The 25,928-nt window shown below is 46.1% G+C and overlaps 1 protein-coding gene across 2 annotated transcripts in view; it reads right to left on the bottom strand.

Annotated features, from left to right (window-relative positions):
* The window catches only part of PHKA2 (phosphorylase kinase regulatory subunit alpha 2), a 166,845-nt gene that overhangs the window by 129,578 nt on the left and 11,339 nt on the right, over nt 1-25,928 (bottom strand). For both annotated transcript variants that reach the window (XM_030202285.1, XM_030202286.1), the window contains exon 3: nt 616-774. In XM_030202285.1, coding sequence (XP_030058145.1) covers nt 616-774 — 159 coding nt within the window. The remainder of the gene's footprint in view (nt 1-615; nt 775-25,928) is intronic.

Raw genomic sequence — 25,928 nt, 5'->3', positions numbered from 1 at the left:
TACTAATACTTTAAATGCCAAAAACACTGGCTAAGAAAATAAAAGTTTTGTAGGGGTGGGTTTGAGAATGAAATGAATTGTGAAAAAGCAGAAAAGCTACAATTGTGTAATCTAAAGTCCACAGTAGCAAGAATGATCTGAAAAGAGGTACAGCAGGGTTGGGGGGAGCCTTTATGCCTTTCCAAAAGCTCTAGAATAGATGTCCATTTGGCACAAAATGTGGTCACGTGACCCACTAGTATGACTCAAGTGAACTGCTTGTCTTCAGAAAAAAGTCAGGCTCTATAAATAAAAAAAAAAAAAGATAACAGTGGAATGCAATACACAAAGACAGTGGAGGAGTGGCCTAGTGGTTAGGGTGGTGGACTTCGGTCCTGGGGAACTCAGGAACTGAGTTTGATTCCCTCTTCAGGCACAGGCAGCTCCTTGTGACTCTGGGCAAGTCACTTAACCCTCCATTGCCCCATGTAAGCCGCATTGAGCCTGCCGTGAGTGTGAAAGCGCGGGGTACAAATGTAACAAAAAAAAACAAAACATCAGAGTTAAGTCATCGGGAAAGTTATTTAAAACTATACAATAAAGACTGGCAGTTTAAAAAATTAACAGGCAACATACCTGCTCTAGTTCATAAGCTTTGGCCTTATCTTCATCTCGGTCTGCATTCTTGCGGTATGCCATCCCCAAACCCCACACTGCCAGGATACTGTAAAGGTTGTCCCGAACCCAAGCATCTTTTTGCTCATTGCTGGCAGACAAAAGTCCTGTAATTGGGTTCTAAGGAGAATAAGAAAAGTGTGTATTGCATAATGTTATATAATAACATAGTAGATGACGGCAAATAACGACCTATACAGTGTCCATCCAGTCTGCCCAACAAGAAAAACTCATAGTATATGACTAAGGAGCCCATAGGAGGTGATATGTACTTATGCACATAATCTTACATGTTTAGGAGTAAATTCTATAAGTAGCATTTACAAATCAGTACTGAAAATTTAACATGCTTAGCGCGATTCTATAAGGAATAAGCATCCTTTGTAGAATCGTGCTTAGAGCATAACCCATGCCTAACTGAAGGTGCCTGCAATTAGGCCTGCTATAAGCAAGCTTAACTGCCAGCACCTACATTAGGTGTGGTTTGGCCATATCTAAATCTATGCGTGTAAAATTTGAGAATGTTCCAGAAACACCACTAGCTACACCCCCAAATATTTACAAGTGTTAGGATTCCAATGTACATCGTTATAGAATACAATATACGTGTAAATCCTAATTATTGTCAATTAGTGCTAATTGGTTATCACCCAATTATCAACACTGATTGGCTCATTACTCAATTCAGTTACATGCGTAAATTGGGCATGTGCCCAATTTAATGCGCGTAACTCATCACACCAAATATAGAATCCGGGCCTTAGTGTAAAGCACTGCGTATTAGTAGCACTACAGAAATGATAAATAGTAGTAATATTCAAAATCAAAATAAATAAATAAGAAACAGAATAATCTCTCTTTGAATGCCATGTCAAAAGCAAACTTTTCTCTTGTCATGAACTTGTGTGCAAAGTTAAACTGAAATATAGGAGGCATTTTCAGAACAATCCACATAATTATAAAGTGCATAGGCACCTTTTGCACCAGTATTCAATGTATGCGTCTACTTTCACTTTATCTTTGCAAAACGCTTAGAGGAAACATACCTGCATAAATTTGCAACTTCTTTTTCTGCAGGTGCTTTTTCCCTTTTGAATAACCTGAGTAGTTTTCAAGATGTAAACTACATGAAGAACTGCACCCCAGACTTAACCCCGCCTTCAAAGCCACCTAAGCTTTTGGCAGGCAAACTGCACATATCCTTGACTGCCATGCATATTTTTACAATGGAGGTGGGCAATTTTCAGATAGCTTAATTGAACTTACATCCCAGTTCAGTGAGTTGTTTGTAGATCCTGATTCTACCCGTTAAAATTGGTGCTTTATGTCCCATAATATATCAGGACAGGGATGTCAAAAATGCACAACTAGCCTAAAATCTCCCTCCTGGGACTGGATTACTTGGCAGCTCTTCAGCTTTTATGGTTAAGCCACTCCATTCAAAGCATGTGCTTCTCTAATCCCCATGCTCACTCACAAACTATGACTGCTGCCTTGATCACAGCCAGGCTTTGCATTTTCCCCTGCTACTTCTGGAGAGGTGAAGTGAGAGTGTGTGTGTGTGTGTGTGGCGGGGGGGGGGGGGGGGGGGGGGGGGGGCTTCAATAAAGATCTTGGAGAGGAAGGGACGGCAAGAAAAGAAGTAAATTGGGTGTCCATGGTGGAGGGGGGGCACAAACATATACTGTTAATCTAGCCCTGAATAAACAGCATTTTAGATGCATACGTTGGCATAAACATATTCAAAAGCCTTTAAACCCTCAAAAGAAAGATAAAAATGTTAAATGATAAGAAAAAAAGGGTCTGATAAGTAACCAATTGTATTATACCTCTCTAATTACTTCACCCTAGTTCATATTTCATATCAGCTTCCTTTCTATGATTAATTTTCTGTTGTTTCTGCACCCTCTCCCTCAAATTCTATATATGGCGCCTTAAGTTGTGTGCACTAATTTGGCCGCATGGCCACAAAACTTAATTAAGAAGCCAATCAGCACCGATAATTGATACATAACTAATTAGAGGGCACTAATTGGCTTTATTTAGAATTTATGTGCACAACTTTCTAGGTGTATTCTTGAATGCGATGCACGTAAATACTCATGGGCACAGTCAAAAAGGGGGCGTGGTTACGGGTGTGGGATGGGCGGGTTGTAGGCGTTTCAAAAAAAAAAAAAAAAAAAACTATGTGCACTCTTTTGGAATATACCTGATCTGCACCTAACTTACTACTACAACTTATCCTACATAATAATTCTCACCTCCAACGTTCTATGCTTGGGACCGTGGCTCCCTGGCTGCAAGTGGTCTGCGAGGCAGACACGCACGGACGTCACTGACGTCAACACAGCTGATTCCAAGGCAAGGGGAGGAGTAGGGAAACACGCGCAGCCTCGGAATCAGCTGTCACCCCCCCCCCCCGCGCTATGGCCCCCTCGAAACCCACCCCCTCCCGCGAACCTGTCGATCCCCCCCCCCCCGGAACGCCGAAAACCGCACTCCCCTCCCGCCGCTGTTGTGCACTACCTTCGGGTGGGTTCCTCAATCATCTTCTTAGAAAGTTTAACTCCGTGCGTCTGATGTCAGACGCACGGAGTTAAACTTTCTAAGAAGATGATTGAGGAACCTACGGGAAGGGAAGGTAGCACAACAACGGCGGCGGCGGTGGCAGCGGGAAGAACAGGTTCGCGGAAGGGGGGGGGGTTCGAGGGGGCCGTAGCACGGGGGGGGGGGAATTGCCTGCCTAAGGCCCGTTTTCTTGCCTACAGAAACGGGCCTTTTTTACTAGTAATTTCTAAAGCGCTACTAGACGTACGCAACGCTGTACACTTGAACATGAAAAGACAGTCCCTGCTCGACAGAGCTTACAATCTAATTAGGACAGACAAACAGGACAAATAAAAGATAAGGACAAAGGGTAGCAAGATTCCGGAATCCCAAAGAGTAGCAAGCTTCTGTGCAGAGTCCCAAAGAGTAGCAAGATTCCGGAACCCAAATAATAGCAAGATTCCGGAATCCCAAAGACTACTACTACTTATCATTTCTAAAGCGCTACTAGATGTATGCAACGCTGTACACTTGAACATGAAGAGACAGTCCATGCTCGACAGAGCTTACAATCTAATTAGGACAGACAAACAGGACAAACAAGAGATAGGGAATATTAAAGTGAGGATGATAAAATAAGGGTTCTCAACAAGTTAGAAGTTAAAAGCAAAAGGTGGGCTTTTAGCTTAGATTTGAAGACGGCCAGAGATGGAGCTTGACGTACCGGCTCAGGAACTCTATTCCAGGCATATGGTGCAGCAAGATAAAAGGAACAGAGTCCGGAGTTCGCAGTGGAGGAGAAGGGTGCAGATAAGAGAGATTTACCCAGTGAACGGAGTTCCCGGGGAGGAATGTAGGGAGAGATGAGAGTGGAGAGGTACTGAGAAGCTGCAGAGTGAATGCACTTATAGGTCAATAAGAGGAGTTTGAACTGTATGCGGAAGCGGATAGGAAGCCAGTGAAGTGACTTGAGGAGAGGGCTAATATGAGCATAATGACACTGGCAGAATATTAGTCGTGCAGCAGAATTTTGAACAGATTGAAGAGGAGAGAGATGGCTAAGTGGGAGCTGTGAGAAGCAAATTGCAATAGTCTAAGCAAGAGGTGATAAGAGTGTGGATGAGGGTTCTTGTAGTGTGCTCAGAAAGGAAAGGGCGAATTTTGGTGATATTATAGAGAAAGAAACGACAGGTTTTATAAGTTTGCTGAATATGCAGAGAAGGAGAGGGAGGAGTCGAAGATGACCCCAAGGTTACGAGCTGATGAGACAGGAAGGATGAGAGTGTTATCTACAGAAATAGAGAATGGGGGGAGGAGGAGAGGTTGGTTTAGGGGGAAAGATGAGAAGCTCAGTCTTGGTCATGTTTAGTTTCAGATGGCGCTGAGACATCCAGACAGCAATATCAGACAGGCAGGATGATACTTTGGCCTGGATTTCGGCTGAGATTTCTGGTGTGGAGAGGTAGATCTGGGAGTCATCAGTGTAAAGATGATACTGAAAACCATGGGATGAGATCAGAGTACCAAGGGAAGAAGTATAGATGGAGAAAAGAAGAGGTCCCAGGACAGGTCCCTGAGGTACACCAACTGACAGTGGGATAGAAGTAGAGGAGGATCCACTAGAGTATACACTAAAGGTATGCTGGGAGAGATAAGATAATTAGGCCTGGTTTTAGGTGGCTTAAATGGGTGCACCTACATTTTATTTGCAAGAACAGTGCATGAACATATTCTACACACTATGCCTAACTTTAGGCGTCATTTACAGAATCACACTAACCATGTGGTTTTTGGCACTGATGTTTCAGGCACCATTTATAGAATTTGGCCCTCTATGGCTAAATATATACAGGGGAACACTCTCGGAGGGTGAAACGTAAGACATACAGATCTCCCTGTATTAATTTTTTTAAATTTATAATCCACACCATCTACTATTCTGGGTGGCTTACAATATTAAATGCATAATCAAATACACACAATACTACTCAAACTTCCCCCCCCCCTTCCATGTCCCACCCACCCTGCCACATTGCCCCTGCCTGTAGCTACATTTATTCATTTTAATTTGATTGTCAGCAATCTGCACATAGCCCAGGCGGCTTCCAGTCTGAGAAACTGCATCTGTATGACAAAAGGTGAGATACTCTGTGCAATGGAACAAGTGCTGGGCAGGGAGGGAGCATAATGAAGGTGCCTGAGCACAGGATCAGGAATCAAAACAAATTAAGAGTGTGTCATTTAGTTTATTCTGTTAGAAGCAATCTTATGTGCATATTACGTGGCTTTTCTGAGATCACCTCTGAGCTCTGCCTGTTGTTCTGGTTTACACGTCAGTTTCACTGGCTACTTTCCAAACCTCTAGCAACTGACATGACCAACAGAATAAAGGTTCTTCCTGGAAGAACCTCCATGCAATAAGCCTTTCACCTATCACCTAGAACAGTGATGGTGAACCTATGGCACGCGTGCCAGAGAGGGCACACAGAGCCCTCTCTGTTGGCACGCGCGCCATTGCCTCACTCACCGGAAGTTTGTTCCCTCCTCCCTTCGAGTTCCAGGTCCCCTCCCTCCGAATTTTAAAAGTAGTCTATTTTATCTTGTTGGGGTTAGGGCGGCAGCATGCAGGCTTGGCTTGGTGCTTAGTTCAGTTTTCCCTTCTCTCTCTGAGCTCTGGTCCCGCCCTTGCAGAAACAGGAAATGAGGGCGGGACCACAGCTGAGAGAGAAGGGAAAACTGAACTAAGCACCGAGCTGAGCCTGCATGCTTTTTACCGCTGCTGCCACCCTAACCCCGACGAGGTAAGATAAATGACTTTTAAAATTTGGAGGGAGGGGGCCTGGAACTCGGAGGGAGGGGGACCCTGGAACTGGAAGGGAGGGGGGGCCTGGAACTCGGAGGCAGGTGGAGGGGGTCAAGGGGGAGGGGGAATGCACCACCTGTTACATTGCCCTGTTGGCACTTTGCGATAAATAATTAGATTTTGGGTTGCTGTTTGGGCACTCGGTCTCTGAAAGGTTTGCCATCACTGACCTAGAACAATCCTCCTGCTCCTGTCAGATTTCATATGGCTTTAAAAAATTAAGCTGGCAATTTTCAGCAAGGGCAGAACTGGCTGGTTGAAGGAGAGGTGGACAAATGGCTACAGTAATGAACCTTTGACAGATGACTTCACCTTGAAACAGATATAACTTTGCTGGCCAGAACAATAAAAAGTTACAGTGGGGGAAATAAGTATTTGATCCCTTGCTGATTTTGTAAGTTTGCCCACTGACAAAGACATGAGCAGCCCATAATTGAAGGGTAGGTTATTGGTAACAGTGAGAGATAGCACATCACAAATTAAATCCGGAAAATCACATTGTGGAAAGTATATGAATTTATTTGCATTCTGCAGAGGGAAATAAGTATTTGATCCCCCACCAACCAGTAAGAGATCTGGCCCCTACAGACCAGGTAGATGCTCCAAATCAACTCGTTACCTGCATGACAGACAGCTGTCGGCAATGGTCACCTGTATGAAAGACACCTGTCCACAGACTCAGTGAATCAGTCAGACTCTAACCTCTACAAAATGGCCAAGAGCAAGGAGCTGTCTAAGGATGTCAGGGACAAGATCATACACCTGCACAAGGCTGGAATGGGCTACAAAACCATCAGTAAGATGCTGGGCGAGAAGGAGACAACTGTTGGTGCCATAGTAAGAAAATGGAAGAAGTACAAAATGACTGTCAATCGACAAAGATCTGGGGCTCCACGCAAAATCTCACCTCGTGGGGTATCCTTGATCATGAGGAAGGTTAGAAATCAGCCTACAACTACAAGGGGGGAACTTGTCAATGATCTCAAGGCAGCTGGGACCACTGTCACCACGAAAACCATTGGTAACACATTACGACATAACGGATTGCAATCCTGCAGTGCCCGCAAGGTCCCCCTGCTCCGGAAGGCACATGTGACGGCCCGTCTGAAGTTTGCCAGTGAACACCTGGATGATGCCGAGAGTGATTGGGAGAAGGTGCTGTGGTCAGATGAGACAAAAATTGAGCTCTTTGGCATGAACTCAACTCGCCGTGTTTGGAGGAAGAGAAATGCTGCCTATGACCCAAAGAACACCGTCCCCACTGTCAAGCATGGAGGTGGAAATGTTATGTTTTGGGGGTGTTTCTCTGCTAAGGGCACAGGACTACTTCACCGCATCAATGGGAGAATGGATGGGGCCATGTACCGTACAATTCTGAGTGACAACCTCCTTCCCTCCGCCAGGGCCTTAAAAATGGGTCGTGGCTGGGTCTTCCAGCACGACAATGACCCAAAACATACAGCCAAGGCAACAAAGGAGTGGCTCAGGAAGAAGCACATTAGGGTCATGGAGTGGCCTAGCCAGTCACCAGACCTTAATCCCATTGAAAACTTATGGAGGGAGCTGAAGCTGCGAGTTGCCAAGCGACAGCCCAGAACTCTTAATGATTTAGAGATGATCTGCAAAGAGGAGTGGACCAAAATTCCTCCTGACATGTGTGCAAACCTCATCATCAACTACAGAAGACGTCTGACCGCTGTGCTTGCCAACAAGGGTTTTGCCACCAAGTATTAGGTCTTGTTTGCCAGAGGGATTAAATACTTATTTCCCTCTGCAGAATGCAAATAAATTCATATACTTTCCACAATGTGATTTTCCGGATTTAATTTGTGATGTGCTATCTCTCACTGTTACCAATAACCTACCCTTCAATTATGGGCTGCTCATGTCTTTGTCAGTGGGCAAACTTACAAAATCAGCAAGGGATCAAATACTTATTTCCCCCACTGTATGTCCTTCTGCTTTAGCACAAAGATGGATAGACTGAGGCAATGCACCCTGGGTAATGCCATGTCCAATTCTCCGAACACGTCAAATAAAATTCCAAATCAAAAATGAATAATGATAGCACCCACTAACCTTCACATTTCAGATATTTGGTACTTAACTTGAAAAAAGGGTCACCAGCAAAAATACACAGATCCTGTTGAAATGGACTCATTACTGTTGCTGTTATTACTGGCATCAAAGCACTTAAAAGTTAAATGGAGGCATATTTTCAAAGCACTTAGACTTACAAAGTTCCGTAGTAACCTATGGAACTTTGGAAGTCTAAGTGCTGTGAAAATGAGCCCCATAGTTTTCTCCACAGCATTAGTGTGCATCAGGTCTAGAAACATGAAGGGAGCAATTTTTAAATTGTCCACACTGGGACAAAGACTGCCCAGCTGTAATAAGGGTTCTACACAGCAAGGACACCAATGGCCTTGACAGAGCTCAGGACAAGCAAGTCGAGAAGTGTCCATTTATAATGTGACATGTGACATGATGCCCCGTTTCTCCTTCCTCCATTTGCAAGTTCATGCCTGAGAATGTACGTAACTTGGTGGGAAGAGACATGCTAAGGAGTGTCATGGTGGGGTGGCAGGGGCAATGTGTCTATCTGGGAGGATGGGAGCTATATGGAGTGGGGGGGGGCGGTTTGAGTAGTATTGTGTATATTTGTGTCTATCTTGAAAGTGTAGGAATATGTATGGGCAGTAGGGTGTGTGCGAATGTGTAGTTTGGGGGGGGTGTTGGAGGTGGAAGTGGGGTGGGAGTCATAGTAGGATGCTGGAGGTGAGGGAGTGGGGCAGAGAGATGGGGGCAGTGGTTGCGGATGTATGTGTGTGTGGCATTATATCCTCCTCCCCGCATGTGCGCTACCATCCACTGTCCCCCTGGCACTTACTTTTTCAGTCTCCCACCTCTTGCATTCTTCCCTCCCTTCCATTTTCTTATCCTGGCACTCTCTCTCTTATCTTGTCCCCCACAACTCTCTCCCTCTGTCCTCTATTCACCTCCCCCTCACACTCTGCTGCCTCTCCTCCATCCTCTATAACTCTTCCACACCTCTCCCCCTTCTCATCCCCATCTCACCTCCCCCTCTCTTCCTCTTTCCCCTGCATTCTCTCCTCATCCCCTATTCCCCTTGCACTCCTCTCTCCTCTTTTTCTCTTTCCCCTGCACGCTCTCTCCCCTCCCCCTATCATCACATCTGCTGGCGGGCATTGGGTCCCTGCATTAAATAGTACAGCTCTTCAGTGCAGCCCTTTCTTCTGTTGGAGAAGACTGGGGTCCCCATCAGCATGTTGAATATTCCACCACCTGTCTTCTCTTTTATTAGTGCCATAGGGTTGGCATCCACATGGCACAGAATTCTCCAGACCTCCTTTGTCTCTTCCGGTGGCGGGGCATGACTTCCATGCCACCCCACTGATGTTTGCTCTGTGCTCTCCCCGTCTCTGGACACAAGAGATATAGATGAGGAGACCTGCCCCAACAGACAGCATTGCTTGAGAAAACATGCCTAAACCAGGTTTTTCTGAGCATGTTTAGGATTTCCTATGCATTCACTACCTCATGAGTCTCTTCAGTCTAATACAGAGCTCAGAGTTAATTCCCGGGGAACGGAGGTGAGTGAGTGTGTGTGTTTGATTTGCCCTGCTCTCTACGGAGAATCCCCAATCTTAATAAGCATTTTCACTTTCTCTGTCAACAAGCAGAATGAAATAGTCACACAGATGGGAATCCTATAGCTGAGGGTTGCTCTGTTTTGACTGATAACACAATGAAGTACAATATATGTTTTTAAACCATTTCTGTTCCACCTATCCAAATATCAAGGGCAGATCACAAAGCAAACAAAACAAATACTCCTGCCTAGTTAAACCGGGGCTGTCTGCTGATATTCAGTGGAACTTAACCAGTTAATGCCCCTGAAAATCAGCACCTACTGCTAAAACCATAGCCAGCTTATTTTGTGGGTGGTCCAGGGGCAGAGTCTGCATTTATGCAGCTAAGTGCTAATATACAGCACTTAACCACCTAAGCTAACTGGACAAATCAGACCACATAAAACTCAGGGCTTGATGCACAGCACTCCATTGTAAGGAACAGAGCTGGAAAAACATCAGCTGATTAATGAGTCAGAATTACCGACCAATGCTCAGCACTAACAGCATGTAAATTATATGCATTCTGTTAGTGTTCTGTATCAGTTGGTAAATGGGTCTGAGCATTCCTGGTGCATGCCCACAAGAGCTGTGTGGTAGGCACAGCTCTTGTGTGCATGGCCAGTGACTAGACCCCTCCTGGAACTCCCCACAACCCCACAAAAATCCCCGTGGTTTCAGTGGACCCCCTCCCAACACCTAAAAACATCCTTGGTGGTCCAGTGATCTCTTCCCGACCTCCTCCTCCACACACCTTAACAAAAACCCTTGTGGTACTGTGGACCCCTACACTCCAACCTTCTTCTTTTTCTACTTCTTCTTCCCCCAAAAAGAAAATCACCTGGTGGTGCAGCAGACCCCTCCTGCCTCCTCCACACCTAAGAATATCCCTGGTGGTCCAGTTGACCTTCTCCCACCTTCCCGCCACACCTTAACAAAAACCTGATGGTCCAGTAGACCCCCCCCATCCCTCGACCCCCAAAAATAAATCACACAGTGGGCTTACCAACCTGACCCGGTGGGCTCCGGACTGGACCCCCTAGTCCACTAAAAGACCTGGTGGTCTAGTGGAATTCCTCTCTACCTCCCTGCACATACCTTAGCATTGGAGGCAGGAGGATTGTCTCCTCCTTCTGGGCATACCCACTTCAAAATGGCGGTGTCCAGTCCCTGCGCAGTGCATCCTGGGATGGACTAGGAAGGGCCCTTATATGGTGCTTAGGCCATTAATTACTCATTGAGTGAAGAAATAGTTCAATATTGCAAGGCAGATAATATACAATGCAATTACCTGCACCTCTTTGAAGTGGAATTTCACTGCTTTACATTATTTGCAACTTTAACAGTTAATGCAGTGTGAGTTCTCTAACAGCTGGGTAACAGCCCACACATTGATTGTAAGGTGCAATCCCCACTCATTCCTTGCCCCAAAATGGTATTTTCCATGTTAGCTGTTTAACACAAGAACTAGCACATGCTAACAATGTGAAGCATTAAATGTTTGCATGCAATAATTCTCACATTATGCTATTAACACAGTTTAGTAAACAGACCCCTTCATATCTCTCCACTAAGATTTGACAATGGTTAGAATTAACATCACAATGGTTAGAAACAGCAAACAACACATCTCCTTCCAGAAAATCCAATCAGCACCCTCATAAACTACTGTCCAATAACTTATTTGCTGACAATTGACAAGCTGTTCACTGCAACAGATTGAAACAGAATACATGATCATAGATTCAGTGGTGTACCAAGGGGGGGGGGGGGCGGTGGGGGCGGTCCGCCCCGGGTGCACGCCGCTGGGGGGGGGGGGGGGTGCCGCGGCGCGCATCTGTCAGCTGAGTTTGCTAACTTCGCTGCAGCTCCCTCTGCCCCGGAACAAGTTACTTCCTGTTCTGGGGCAGAGGGAGCTGCAGCGAAGTTAGCGAAGTTAGCGAACTCAGCTGACAGGCGCGCGCCGCAGCACCCCCCCCCCAGCGGCGTGCACCCGGGGAGGGGTGTCATTTCGCCAGGGGGGGAGGTGTCATTTCGCCGGGGGGGGGGGGGTGCATCGGCGATCCGCCCCGGGTGTCATGCAGGCTAGGATCGCCACTGCATAGATTTAATCATGGCAACAGAAGAGAAGAGCAATAAGGAGTAGCATACAATTTTAGTTTTTAATTTTTTTCTTTTTAAGATTGTAAATCGTTTTTATTTAAGCATCTAGAGGAGCAGTATAACAAGATTTTAAATAATAAATAAACATAAACCAATGACCAAATGAGGCTGAATAAAGCTGGTATGACTAACTGTAAGAATACAGCATGGGTTGATTATAAGAAAGCTTCTGATCGCATCCCACACTCTTGGATAATAAATTGAGTATATCAAGTTCACCATGAAAACATGGAAACCTACATGCCGTCTGGATTACAAAGACAATTTTACAGTTCTAACATCACGATCAAATGATATTCCTTGTCCCCAATCTTGTTTTGCCTGCTATAAAATTTGCTGAGAACTCATATTAACACACTGGGCTAGAGATTTAATCTCAGAGATGCTTATGACCTTCAGATAAAATCACACCTGCTATTTATGGATGATCTGAAGCTGCATAGCTCCTGTGATTTTATCATTTGGTATAAAAACTCCAAGTTGTGAAGAGTTACTTAGATGACAGGGTGACGTTTAGTCTAGACAAATCGCAATACAGTAATAAAAAGAGCTTGAGTCGGAAAGTGTATACAAATACTGAAGGAGCAGGAGGTGCAGAAATCAAGAATAAAATACTGAGGCCCTCATGATCAAAAGCAAACTCCGGCGCTAGAGGCTGTTAACGCCATACCCGCGCTTTCCCACTCCGATTCCCTTACATGGTTTGTAGCCCCGCCCAGTGTATCCCAGAATGCAATAGGCGGGGCTGGGCGCCACCATTTTGCGATGTCGTCCACTGGAAGAGGAGGGAGGCAGGCTGCGTCCCTCCTCCAACTAAAGGTAGGGGAGGCCGGGAGGGGGGGTTGTCACTACTTCTACTCACGCTAGACCACCAGGGATTGGTATACACTGGGGGGGGGGGAGTTGGGATGGCTTCGCTAGCTGGGTGGGAGGGTGGGAGAGAGTAGGGGGGCCGGGAGGGGGGTTGTCACTACTCCTACTGGACCACCAGGGATTGGTACAACAACACGGGGGGGGGGAGTTGGGGTGGACCTCCAGCTCCCCCCCCCCCCCCCCATCGCTCGCTGGGTGGGAGAGGGTTTGGCTGGCGGCGGCGGCCACTTGATATTTTCTGGGGGTTCGGGGGGCTGGAGACCCACCGGATCTCCAGCCCTCCCTGAACTTGGGGGGGGGGGGTAAGATCGTCGGGGGGACTGGAGGTTCGCCGGACCTCCAGCCCCCCCATTTTGCCTTGCACAGGGGCAGGGGTAGTCAGGGCTTGGTGGTCCCATGGACCTCCAGCCCCTGTGTTTGACAGGTTTGGGCTTTTGACAGCCCAGACCTGTCAAACAAGTGCGGGAGAATTGTGCTGAGCGCATGCTCAGGTACAATTCTCCCGCACTTCTACCCCTTGATCAGAGATAATAGCGCTGCTTAAATTTGCATGCATTATCTCTGATCATCGATGCAGAAAAGCCCTGCGCTGTTCCAGTGCTATTTTTAGAGCACTGTTTGGAACAGCGCAGGGCTTTTGATCATGAGGGCCTGAGGCTGGTTCTAGCCAGTCTAAAGCAAACGTTTAAATAGCTAGTAATGCACAAAGGGGGTTTCCATGGCTCTAACATGTGCCATTAGCAGCCACCGAGAACCCCATGCAAATGTATTACAATGAGCTCATTTGTAGTTCAATGTGTATTCCGGGGCATGCATAGCTCCAGAGCAGCCCTAATTTAACAAGCAAATTTGAAAGAAGCACAAGCAGGTAGCTGCAAAGGCTGCCTGTTTGTGCTTCCTACCTCTCACCTCCCGGTGCCGCCTCCCCCCCCCCCCCCCCAAAATTTTTTAAAACAATTTCCCTGGTGGTCCAATGGACCCTAACACCCCCCCATGCATCTTGTTTTTTTAAAATTTCCTAGTTGTCCAGTGAACCCTGATCCCCCTCCTGGCGACCCCACCGCAACCCCCCAAATCTTTTAAAAAATTTTCCCTGGTGGTCCAGTGGACCGGACTCCTTCCCCCGCACGTGCACACATCCCCCCTCCCGCACCCACACCCAACCCAACTCCACCCTACCTCATCCCCACCCCTCCCTGTACCTTTACAACAAGGTGGAGGCAAGAGGGCAGGAGCAACAGCTCATCCCTCCTGCTACGGGCCCGCCTGGAACAACTTGGCAGCGCACAAGCCCTGCCCAGTGCATTATGGGATGTACTGGGCAGGGCCTGGGAACCGCCATTGTGCTCTGTGTGTGCCCAAGGCAAGAGGGAGGAGCTGTTGCCCTCCTGCCTCCACCTTCTAAAATGATAGCGGGGATGGGACGACTTCCCTATGAAGAAAGACTAAGGAGGCTAGGGCTATTCAGCTTGGAGAAGAGACGGCTGAGGGGAGACATGATAGAGGTATATAAAATAATGAGTGGAGTGGAACAGGTGGATGTGAAGCGTCTGTTCACGCTTTCCAAAAATACTAGGACTAGGGGGCATGCGATGAAACTACAGTGTAGTAAATTTAAAACAAATCGGAGAAAATTTTTCTTCACCCAACGTGTAATTAAACTCTGGAATTCGTTGCCGGAGAAAGTGGTGAAGGCGGTTAGCTTAGCAGAGTTTAAAAAGGGGTTGGACGGTTTCCTAAAGGACAAGTCCATAAACCGCTACTAAACGGAATAACATGTATAGAATGTTTGTACGTTTGGGAAGCTTGCCAGGTGCCCTTGGCCTGGATTGGCCACTGTCGTGGACAGGATGCTGGGCTCGATGGACCCTTGGTCTTTTCCCAGTGTGGCATTACTTATGTACTTATGTCCTCTACTTGGCTCACTTTTATTACATAGAGCAGTGATTTAACCTATTGTGATGTCATAGTGGCTCATTCCACCAATAAGAGCCAACCTCATTAGTGATGTCACAATGGCTTGATTGTATAGAATGTTTGTACGTTTGGGAAGCTTGCCAGGTGCCCTTGGCCTGGATTGGCCGCTGTCATGGACAAGATGCTGGGCTCGATGGACCCTTGGTCTTTTCCCAGTATGGCATTACTTATGTACTTATATAAGGAAGAGTATGAGTGGGGAGGGAATCGGGAGGAGGGGTGTGCGCACGGTGGAGGGGGTGGGGGAAGGGTCTGGTTCACTAGACCACAGGGGAAAATAAAAAATGATTTGGGGAGGGCTGGGGGGGGGGGGGGGGGAGTCAGGGTACACTGGATCACCATGGAAATTAAAAAAAAAATAGATTTGCGGCGGGGGTGGGGGTGGGTTCGGGGTCCATTCGACCACCAAGGAAATTAAAAGAAAAACGATTCGGGGTAGGTGAGAAAAAAAATTGAAAACATGTGGGGTCGGTGCATTAGAGCTGTCAAATGCATTTTATTAAATATTACCAAAGCAGCCGTGTTTTATGGTTGCCTTTGTGCACTGGGCCCTGAGAAAAAAGATCAACGAACAATTTGCCCTTTAACAGAACAAGATACATAAGAACATAAGCTCTGCCATACTGGGATAGACCGAAGGTCCTTCAAGCCCAGTATCCTGTTTCCAACAGTGACCAATACAGGTTACAAGTACCTGGCAAGATCCCAGAACAGTAAAATAGATTTTATGCTGCTTATCCTTGAGACAAAGTCAACATGGATTTAGTGAAAGTCAATATGGATTTAGTGAAGGGAAATCTTGCCTCGCCAATCTACTACATTTCTTTGAAGGGGTGAACAAACATGTGGATAAAGGTGAGCCGCTTGATATTGTGTATCTGGATTTTCAGAAGGCGTTTGACAAAGTTGCTCGTGAAAGACTCCAGAGGAAATTGGAGAGTCACGGGATAGGAGGTAGTGTTCTATTGTGGATTAAAAACTGGTTAAAAGATAGAAAACAGAGAGTAGGGTTAAATAGTCAGTATTCTCAATGGAGAAGGGTAGTTAGTGGGGTTCCCCAGGGCTCTGTGCTTGGACCGCTGCTTTTTAACATATTTATAAATGACCTAGAGATGAGAGTAACTAGTACATAAGTACATAAGTACATAAGTAGTGCCATACTGGGAAAGACCAAAGGTCCATCTAGCCCAGCATCCTGTCACCGACAGTGGCCAATCCAGGTCAAGGGCACCTGGCACGCTCCCTAAACGTAAAAACATTCCAGACAAGTTATACCTAAAAATGCGGAATTTTTCCAAGTCCATTTAATAGCGGTCTATGGACTTGTCCTTTAGGAATCTATCTAACCCTTTTTAAACTCCGTCAAGCTAACCGCCCGTACCACGTTCTCCGGCAACGAATTCCAGAGTCTAATTACACGTTGGGTGAAGAAAAATTTTCTCCGATTCGTTTTAAATTTACCACACTGTAGCTTCAACTCATGCCCTCTAGTCCTAGTATTTTTGGATAGCGTGAACAGTCGCTTCACATCCACCCGATCCATTCCACTCATTATTTTATACACTTCTATCATATCTCCCCTCAGCCGTCTCTTCTCCAAGCTGAAAAGCCCTAGCCTTCTCAGCCTCTCTTCATAGGAAAGTCGTCCCATCCCCACTATCATTTTCGTCGCCCTTCGCTGTACCTTTCCAATTCTACTATATCTTTTTTGAGATACGGAGACCAGTACTGAACACAATACTCCAGGTGCGGTCGCACCATGGAGCGATACAACGGCATTATAACATCCGCACACCTGGACTCCATACCCTTCCTAATAACACCCAACATTCTATTCGCTTTCCTAGCCGCAGCAGCACACTGAGCAGAAGGTTTCAGCGTATCATCGACGACGACACCCAGATCCCTTTCTTGATCCGTAACTCCTAACGTGGAACCTTGTAAGACGTAGCTATAATTCGGGTTCCTCTTACCCACATGCATCACTTTGCACTTGTCAACATTGAACTTCATCTGCCACTTGCACGCCCATTCTCCCAGTCTCGCAAGGTCCTCCTGTAATCGTTCACATTCCTCCTGCGACTTGACGACCCTGAATAATTTTGTGTCATCGGCGAATTTAATTACCTCACTAGTTATTCCCATCTCTAGGTCATTTATAAATACATTAAAAAGCAACGGACCCAGCACAGACCCCTGCGGGACCCCACTAACTACCCTCCTCCACTGAGAATACTGGCCACGCAATCCTACTCTCTGCTTCCTATCTTTCAACCAGTTCTTAATCCATAATAGTACCCTACCTCCGATTCCATGACTCTGCAATTTCTTCAGGAGTCTTTCGTGCGGCACTTTGTCAAACGCCTTCTGAAAATCCAGATATACAATATCAACCGGCTCCCCATTGTCCACATGTTTGCTTACCCCCTCAAAAAAATGCATTAGATTGGTGAGGCAAGACTTCCCTTCACTAAATCCGTGCTGACTTTGTCTCATCAGTCCATGTTTTTGTATATGCTCTGCAATTTTATTCTTAATAATAGCCTCCACCATCTTGCCCGGCACCGACGTCAGACTCACCGGTCTATAATTTCCCGGATCTCCTCTGGAACCCTTCTTAAAAATCGGAGTAACATTGGCTACCCTCCAGTCTTCCGGTATTACACTCGATTTTAGGGACAGATTGCATATTTCTAACAGTAGCTCCGCAAGTTCATTTTTTAGTTCTATTAATACTCTGGGATGAATACCATCAGGTCCCGGTGATTTACTACTCTTCAGCTTGCTGAACTGACCCATTACATCCTCCAAGGTTACAGTGAAGTAATTAAATTTTCTGATGACACAAAGTTATTCAAAGTTGTTAAATCGCGGGAGGATTGTGAAAAATTACAAGAGGACCTTACAAGACTGGGTGTCTAAATGGCAGATGACGTTTAATGTGAGCAAGTGCAAAGTGAAGCATGTGGGAAAGAGGAACCCGAATTATAGCTACGTCATGCAAGGTTCCATGTTAGGAGACATGGACCAAGAAAGGGATCTAGGTGTCGTCGTTGATGATAAGTTGAAATCTTCTGCTCAGTGTGCTGCTGCGGCTAAGAAAGCAAATAGAATGTTAGGTATTATTAGGAAAGGAATGGAAAACAAAAATGAGGATGTTATAATGCCTTTGTATCGCTCCATGGTGCAACCGCACCTCGAACATTGTGTTCAATTCTGGTCGCTGCATCTCAAAAAAGATATAGTGGAATTAGAAAAGGTGCAGAGAAGGGCGATGAAAATGATAAAGGGGGTGGGACGACTTCCCTATGAGGAAAGGCTAAAGCGGCTAGGGCTCTTCAGCTTGGAGAAAAGGTGGCTGAGTGGAGATATGATAGAGATCTATAAAATAATGAGTGGAGTTGAACGGGTAGATGTGAAGCGTCTGTTTACGCTTTCCAAAAATACTAGGACTAGGGGGCATGCAACGAAGCTACAATATAGTAAATTTAAAACGAATCTGAGAAAATATTTCTTCACTCAACGTGTAATTAAACTCTGGAATTCGTTGCCAGAGAATGTGGTAAAGGCGGTTAGCTTAGCGGAGTATAAAAAAGGTTTGGACGGCTTCCTAAAGGAAACCATAGACATTATTAAATGGACTTGGGGAAAATCTACTATTTCTGGGATAAGCAGTATAAAATGTTTTGTACTTTTTTGGGATCTTGCCAGGTATTTGTGACCTGGATTGACCACTGTTGGAAACAGGATGCTGGGCTTGATGGACCTTTGGTCTTTCCCAGTATGGCAATACATATGTACTTATGATTGTATAAAGTGTTGCTTCTTTCAAACACTCCCATCATGGGAAAGTGATCTGGGGAGGCAGTGGGAATTTCGTCAATGCAAAATCAGCTTTTCACATTTGTTTAAGGTCTCGATTGCTAGTAGCTTAGTGGAAAATAGTTATAAAATCTTATATCACTGGTACTACACCCCTTATTACCCCTATCTCAAGCTGGCACCTGGCCGTTAAATACCCCATAGCCAGCTACCTAGCGATATTCAGTGGGGGATAGCTAGCTATATCCCATATCCCACTGAATATCACCAGTTAACACCTAGCTGGTTATATTGGGTGATATAACCATCTATCCGCTGATCAGCCCCATTTTTACGGCTATATTTGACTATGTGAATACTTGGGATATCTGACTATCGACTTAGCCAGTTATGTTCAAACCAGCTAAAAATAAACCAGATATTCAATGCCAGTCACTGGAAATGGCCCAGCATTGAATATCCGAGTTTAGCTGGGCTAACTACTGCGGTCTGAATATTGGTCCCTTAATATGCTGAAAGAAGGTTTTTGTGCCAATCCTTCTCTTATAAATCCCATGGTATTTACATATTTACAGTATCCACCAGTCCTCCAATACTTATTCTCTCTGGCAGAACAATCCAAGGCTGTGCTTCCCACTCCTTCTGTGGCAAGCTGTCTCATTGGGCCTCTAACGAAGCCAACACCTACAGAAGGTGAACTTTCCACAGGAGAAACGAAAGCCAAATACACGAACAGTGGATCCAAAAAAAGTCCTCTCACAATTGGTGTTTCCTAAACAAGGTCTTTATTCAAATCAATAAAAACAACCCGACACGATTTGTGTTTCGGCCGTAAGGCCTGCGTCAGGGGTCTATTGATTTTTGATAGGAAGACACTAATAGAACAGATGACTCACAGTCAATTGTATATCAACAGAGATATCGCATGCAGAGTGCCACTGCACTAATCTCTCTGTCAAACGTGGTATGCTGCCGGACTCTCCTCCAGGACCAGACCTCACTGTCCGTCCTTCCCCTTCCAGAGGTGCGTTTCTTCAAGCTGCCCCCTCTGGCACCAATAGGCTTCTCCCTGCTCCGCTCCCGGGCTGGGTTAACCATTTCTGTATTTAAATCATGTACTGACTTTATCATAACCTTACTCTGTAAGCCACATTGAGCCTGCAAAAAGGTGGGATAATGTGGGGTACAAATGCAATAAATAAATAAATTTCTACCGTCCCTGAGTACTCCTCACACAGTTAATGCTCCCGTTAGCAGAAACTCCCTCTCTGGTCAGCCTTAGGTTATCTGTCCTGATCAGGATACCACCCTCTCCTCATGGGTCCTGGCGGGGCTGAAGTCAACCAAAGACCATGTGCTCTCTAATCCTATAACTTTCATAACATTCTAACTCCACCCCTATATGACATCCCCTTTCATTCAACTCCCACAAACATTTCCCACAGTAACTTCCCATAAACACTCCCCTTTGGGCTGGGCTCTCTAACCCTCCCACTACTAACACCTTCCCTTCCCCCAGTGACTATGGAGAGCTCTTAACCCCAATTTAGTAATCCCCTGGGGAAATTCCTGAAACTCAATTTACCAGGGGATTACATATACATCTGATATAAGTGACAAAATAATAACAGATAATCAGAAACTAGGATTCTGAAAAAAAAAGAATGGCCTTAATCCATTTCCTCCAGAACAGGACTCTTTTCACATCTTGGACTGCTCTGGACAGATTCATGATGTCCATATATTCTTTATGATGAGGAGGAGCTCTTGGTTGATCTAGCAGCGAGAACCATCTTGTCTCATCCACCCATATCATCCACTATACTTTCCTCCCCCTAAAAGATCCCACACTTTCTAGAATTCAGATATAGTCCTCGTCCACCATCTGTAAAAGGAGGTTGTTTCCGAATTCAGTTCAAGCTTCTCTTATTGACCTACTAGTAAAAAAGGCCCGTTTCGGACACAAATGAAACGGGCGCTAGCAAGGTTTTCCTCGGAGTGTGTATGTTTGGGAGAGTGTATGTGAGAGTGATTGTTTGACTGTCAGAGTGAAAGTGTGATTGTGTGAGAGAGAGCGTGAGTCTGGGTGTGAGTGTGTTTGTGAGAGAGTGTGTGTGTGAGAATGAGAGTGTGTGCAAGTGTGTATGTGAGACACAGTGTGAGTGAGAGTGTGTGTGTGTGGGCGAGAGAGAGAGTGTGTGTGAGACACAGATTCTCTGTGAGAGTGAGTGTATGAGACCAAGCGAGTGTGTGAGTGACTGTGTGGCACATAGAGAGTGAATGTGATACAGTGTGAGACAGAGTGTGTGAGAGTGAGAGTCAGAAAGACATTGTATATGAGAGAGAGAGTGTGAGCCGTGCCCTCCCAATCCATGGCCATCTGTCCCCTGCCCCCTCCATTCATCCTTTTCCAGCAATTCCCCTCTGTCCCTGAGTCCTGCCCTTCCAATCCATGCCCATCCATGCTCCTCTGTCACCTGGCCCCTCCATTTTTCCTTATCCAGCATTTCCCCTCTCTGCCTGAGGCCTGCTCTGCAATCCATATCCATCCATGCCCATCTGTCCCCTCCATTCATCCCTATCCAGCAATTCCCCTCTCCCTGAGTCCTGCCCTTCCAATCCATGCCCATCCATGCTCCTCTGTCACCTGGCCCCTCCATTTTTCCCTATCCAGCATTTCCCCTCTCTGCCTGAGGCCTGCTCTGCAATTCATATCCATCCATGCCCATCTGTCCCCTCCATTCATCCCTATCCAGCAATTCCCCTCTCCCTGAGTCCTGCCCTTCCAATCCATGCCCATCCATGCTCATCTGTCACCTGGCCCCTCCATTTTTCCCTATCCAGCATTTCCCCTCTCTGCCTGAGGCCTGCTCTGCAATCCATATCCATCCATGCCCATCTGTCCCCTCCATTCATCCCTATCCAGCAATTCCCCTCTCCCTGAGTCCTGCCCTTCCAATCCATGCCCATCCATGCTCCTTTGTCACCTGGCCCCTCCATTTTTCCCTATCCAGCATTTCCCCTCTCTGCCTGAGGCCTGCTCTGCAATCCATATCCATCCATGCCCATCTGTCCCCTCCATTCATCCCTATCCAGCAATTCCCCTCTCCCTGATTCCTGCCCTTCCAATCCATGCCCATCCATGCTCATCTGTCACCTGGCCCCTCCATTTTTCCCTATCCAGCAATTTCCCTCTCTCCCTGAGTCCTGCCCTCCCAATCCATGCCCATCCATGCTCCTCTGTCCCCTGCCCCCTCCATTCATCCACTTCCAGTAATTCCCCTCTCTCCCTGTGCCCTGCCCTCCTAATCCATACCCATCCATGCTCCTCTGTCCCCTGCCGCCTCCATTCATCGTTTTCCTGCAAGTCCCCTCTCGCCCTTCCATGATCCCCCCCCTCGCATCCATGCTACGCTCTCTCCCATGTCCCAGCCTGGCTCGCCCTCTTCTCCCCCCCCCCTTCGCATCCATGCCCCCCCCTTCGCATCCATGCCTCGCATCCATGCCCCCCCCCCTCGCATCCATGCATCCCTTTTTTTTTTTTTAAATTCTTTTTAACTTTACCTCCGTGGCGGTTCGTGCAGCGAAGCGTCAGGGAAGGAGGCGGCGCTCCCGACGTCTAGCTTTCCCTTCGCTGTGTTCCGCCTTGTTTTGAAGGCGGAACACAGCGAAGGGAAGGCTAGACGTCGGGAGCACCGCCTCCTTCCCTGACGTTTCGCTTCCGGATTTGTTTGTTTTGTCGCGAGGGCAGGGCAGAGACGGCTGGCTGGCTTGAAGGCTTCACACCACGAATCCACGAACCCTTCAGCCTCAGCCTGGGAGTGACGTCAGATGGCTTCAAGGCTTCAGGCTTCAGGCTTCAAGGCTTCAGGCTTCAAGGCTTCAAGGCTTCAGGCTTCAAGGCTTCACAGAACGTTGTCCTCAGAACGTTGAGGGTGCGTTTTATTATATTAGATAAGTGTATTCACTCTGCCACTCCCCAGTACCTCTCCACTCTCGTCTCTCCCTACGACCCCCCCTCGGGTACTCCATTCTGTAGATAACTCTCTCTTATCCGTCCCCTTCTCCTCTACTGCTAATTCTAGACTCTGTTCCTTTTGTCTTGCTGCATCTCACGCCTGGAATAGACTTCCCTAGCCTGTGTGTCTAGCCCCGTACTTGGCCGTTTTCAAGTCCAAACTTAAAACCCACCTCTTTACCACTGCTTTTGACCCCTAACCACTGCTCACTTGCCCTGTCCTTTATCCTCACCTATTTATTCCCTTATCCTTAATTGTTCTGTCTGTTTACCTGTCTTATCTAGATTGTAAGCTCTTTGAGCAGGGACTGTCTTTTTGTGTATGGTGTATAGCGCTGCGTATGCCTTGTAGCGCTATAGAAATGATAAATAGTAGTAGTTGTTCCACGCATCCAGCACCCTTTTCATAAAGAAGTATTTCCTTAGATTACTTCTGAGGCTAATCTCCTTTTAACTCCATCTTATGCCCTCTTGTTCCACAGCGTCCTTTCATTTGAAAGAGACCTACCTCCTATGCATTTATACCGCAGAGATATTTAAATGTCTCAATCATATCTCTCTGCCTCATCTTTCTTCCAAACTATACATATTGAGGTCTATGAGTCTGTCTCTGTTTGCTTTAGGATGAAGACCACTGACCATTTTAGTAGCCACCCTCTGGACAGACTCCATCCTTTTTATATCTTTTTGATGGCGTGTTCTCCAGAATTGTACACAGTGTTGGAAACAGGATACTGGGCCTTATGGACCCTTGGTCTGTCCCAGTATGGTAAGGCTTATGCTCTTGCAGCAAAACAAAGCAGAAACTGACCAGAGAAGGAGAAGATTCAAGTGTAACCCGACTCGGCCAAGTTTCGGCATATTACTACTACTACTACTTAACATTTCTAAAGCGCTACTCGGGTTACGCAGTGCTGTACAGTTTTACAAATAAGGATAGTCCCTGCTCACAGGAGCTTACAATCTAAAGGATGAAATGTCAAGTTGGGGCAGTCTAGATTTCTTGAATAGAGGTATAATGGTTAGGTGCCGAATGCGACATTGAAGAGGTGGGTTTTGAGTAGGGATTTGAAGATGGGTAGGGAGGGGGCTTGGCGTATGGGCTCAGGGAGTTTATTCCAAACATAGGGAGAGGCGAGGCAGAAAGGGCGGCGCCTGGAGTTGGCGGTGGTGGAGAAGGGTACTGAGAGGAGGGATTTGTCCTGTGAGCGGAGGTTTCAGGTAGGAAAGTAAGGGGAGATGAGGGTAGAGAGGTAATGAGGGACTGCAGATCGAGTGCATTTGTAGGTTAGTAGGAGAAGCTTGAACTGTATGCGGTACCTGATCGGAAGCCAGTGAAGTGATTTGAGGAGAGGGGTGGTATGAGTATAACGGTCCAGACAGAAGATAAGACGCGCAGCAGAGTTCTGAACGGATTGAAGGGGGGATAGATGGCTAAGTGGGAGGCCAGTGAGGAGTAGGTTACAGTAGTCAAGGCGAGAGGTAATGAGGCAGTGGATGAGAGTCCGGGTGGTGTGCTCAGAGAGGAAGGGGCGAATTTTGCTGATGTTATAAAGGAAAAAGCGGCAGGTCTTGGCTGTCTGTTGGATATGCGCAGAGAAGGAGAGGGAGGAGTCGAAGATGACTCCGAGGTTGCGGGCAGTGAGACGGGGAGGATTAGGGTGTTATTGACTGAGATGAGAGTGGAGGGAGAGGAGAAGTGGGTTTGGGTGGAAAGACAATGAACTCGGTCTTGGCCATGTTCAGTTTCAGGTGGCAGTTGGACATCCAGGCAGCAATGTCAGATAAGCAGGCCGATACTTTGGCCTGGGTTTCCGCAGTGATGTCTGGTGTGGAGAGATAGAGCTGGGTGTCGTCAGCATAGAGATGATATTGGAAACCATAAGATGAGATCAGGGAGCCCAGGGAAGAGGTGTAGATTGAGAAGAGAAGCCTTCATCAGGGGTCAAAACTAAAAATCTTCCTTGCCATACAAATAAATGGCACAAATATGTATACTCACTATAGAAAACTTGGGTTCAGAATAATTTATCTTTATATATATATATATATATATGCACTTTAAAAAAATGCTAAAGTGTACGCATACATCGGTGAGTAAGATCTACTTGGGCGCAGCTGTATGTACATACACAAATATTAGGAGGTGGAACATCACATGTGCAATGATGGTTCCATTGTGACACCACCACATATTCTCTTGGGGATATAATGGGTGTAAACGGTATGGTCTGAGCACATTTAAAACAATTTAAAACACTTTAGCATTTTTTTAAAGTGCATATATATATATATAAAAAGATAAATTATTCTGAACCCAAGTTTACTATAGTGAGTTTAAGGTTTAACTTGGTTGGTTGGATTTGATCTTCCTGATTTTTTGTAATTTACAAATATGTATACATCTGAAATCAATACAAGATCAATTATGTCAGCACTGAGACATAAGGCTTATATGCCGAAACTTGGCCGAGTATGGTCAATTTCCAATAAATCGACTTGCGGTTACAGTTGAATCTTCTCCTGCTCGGACAGCCTCTGTTTTGCTGCGTGTATGTGTCTGCAGAGTGTTTCGCTTCTGCTTTTGTTTACAAGACTTATGTTCTTAGCATATCTTTTACCCACAAACTGTGCATCAGTTTTCAAATGAATGTACTATACGTGTGTACTTTTGCCTTGAATCTGGCTGATGGCACAAAACATGTGTGGTGACATGCACCTTCTAAATTTTCTAATGTTTGTCTCACTTATCCTCTCTTGATTACTATGCCTTCCCTCTCTTTCCTTTCACTACACCTCTACTACTCTGTGCTTAGTTGCTGCAGGACATAATTTGAAGGGGACAACTGGTTAACGATGCAAACTGGAACTCCCGTACTGCCTTCAATGTACTTGCCATCCAACTGTTTTGTTTAAATGATGCGATTTGTTTCCATGTATAAACGAATCTTGGCAAACAGTCTTCTGCATTTTTCCTTTATGGCCAACGTGCTGCTTCAGTACTGCCATGAAGCCTGTGAGAACACCCAAATAACATCCTTACTGCATTCCATTTCTATCATAAGAGCAGGGGATAAACACATGCCGCCTGGGTCACAGGTGCCCATGTCACTTTCTGGTGTATCCTCCAAAGCAATAGAGGACAGATAAACATAGCAACACAGTGACCACAGTGAAGGCTGACATGCTACAGAAACCACAGATTTATGAGAAACATGAGAAAATAATTCAATAACGGTATGAGCTGTAAATCCTACTTAGGTAATCTAATACTATAAGAACTGAGAAACAGCTGAACACAATCTCAAAGGGTTGTGCACAAAATGAATGAATGTCGGTAATGATAAACACGTGGGGA

This window comes from Microcaecilia unicolor, chromosome 4 (assembly GCF_901765095.1).
Source record: "Microcaecilia unicolor chromosome 4, aMicUni1.1, whole genome shotgun sequence".
Classification (NCBI taxonomy): Eukaryota; Metazoa; Chordata; class Amphibia; order Gymnophiona; family Siphonopidae; genus Microcaecilia; species Microcaecilia unicolor.
Note: the sequence above shows the minus strand (reverse complement) of the source record. Positions and strands in the feature narration are given on the sequence as shown.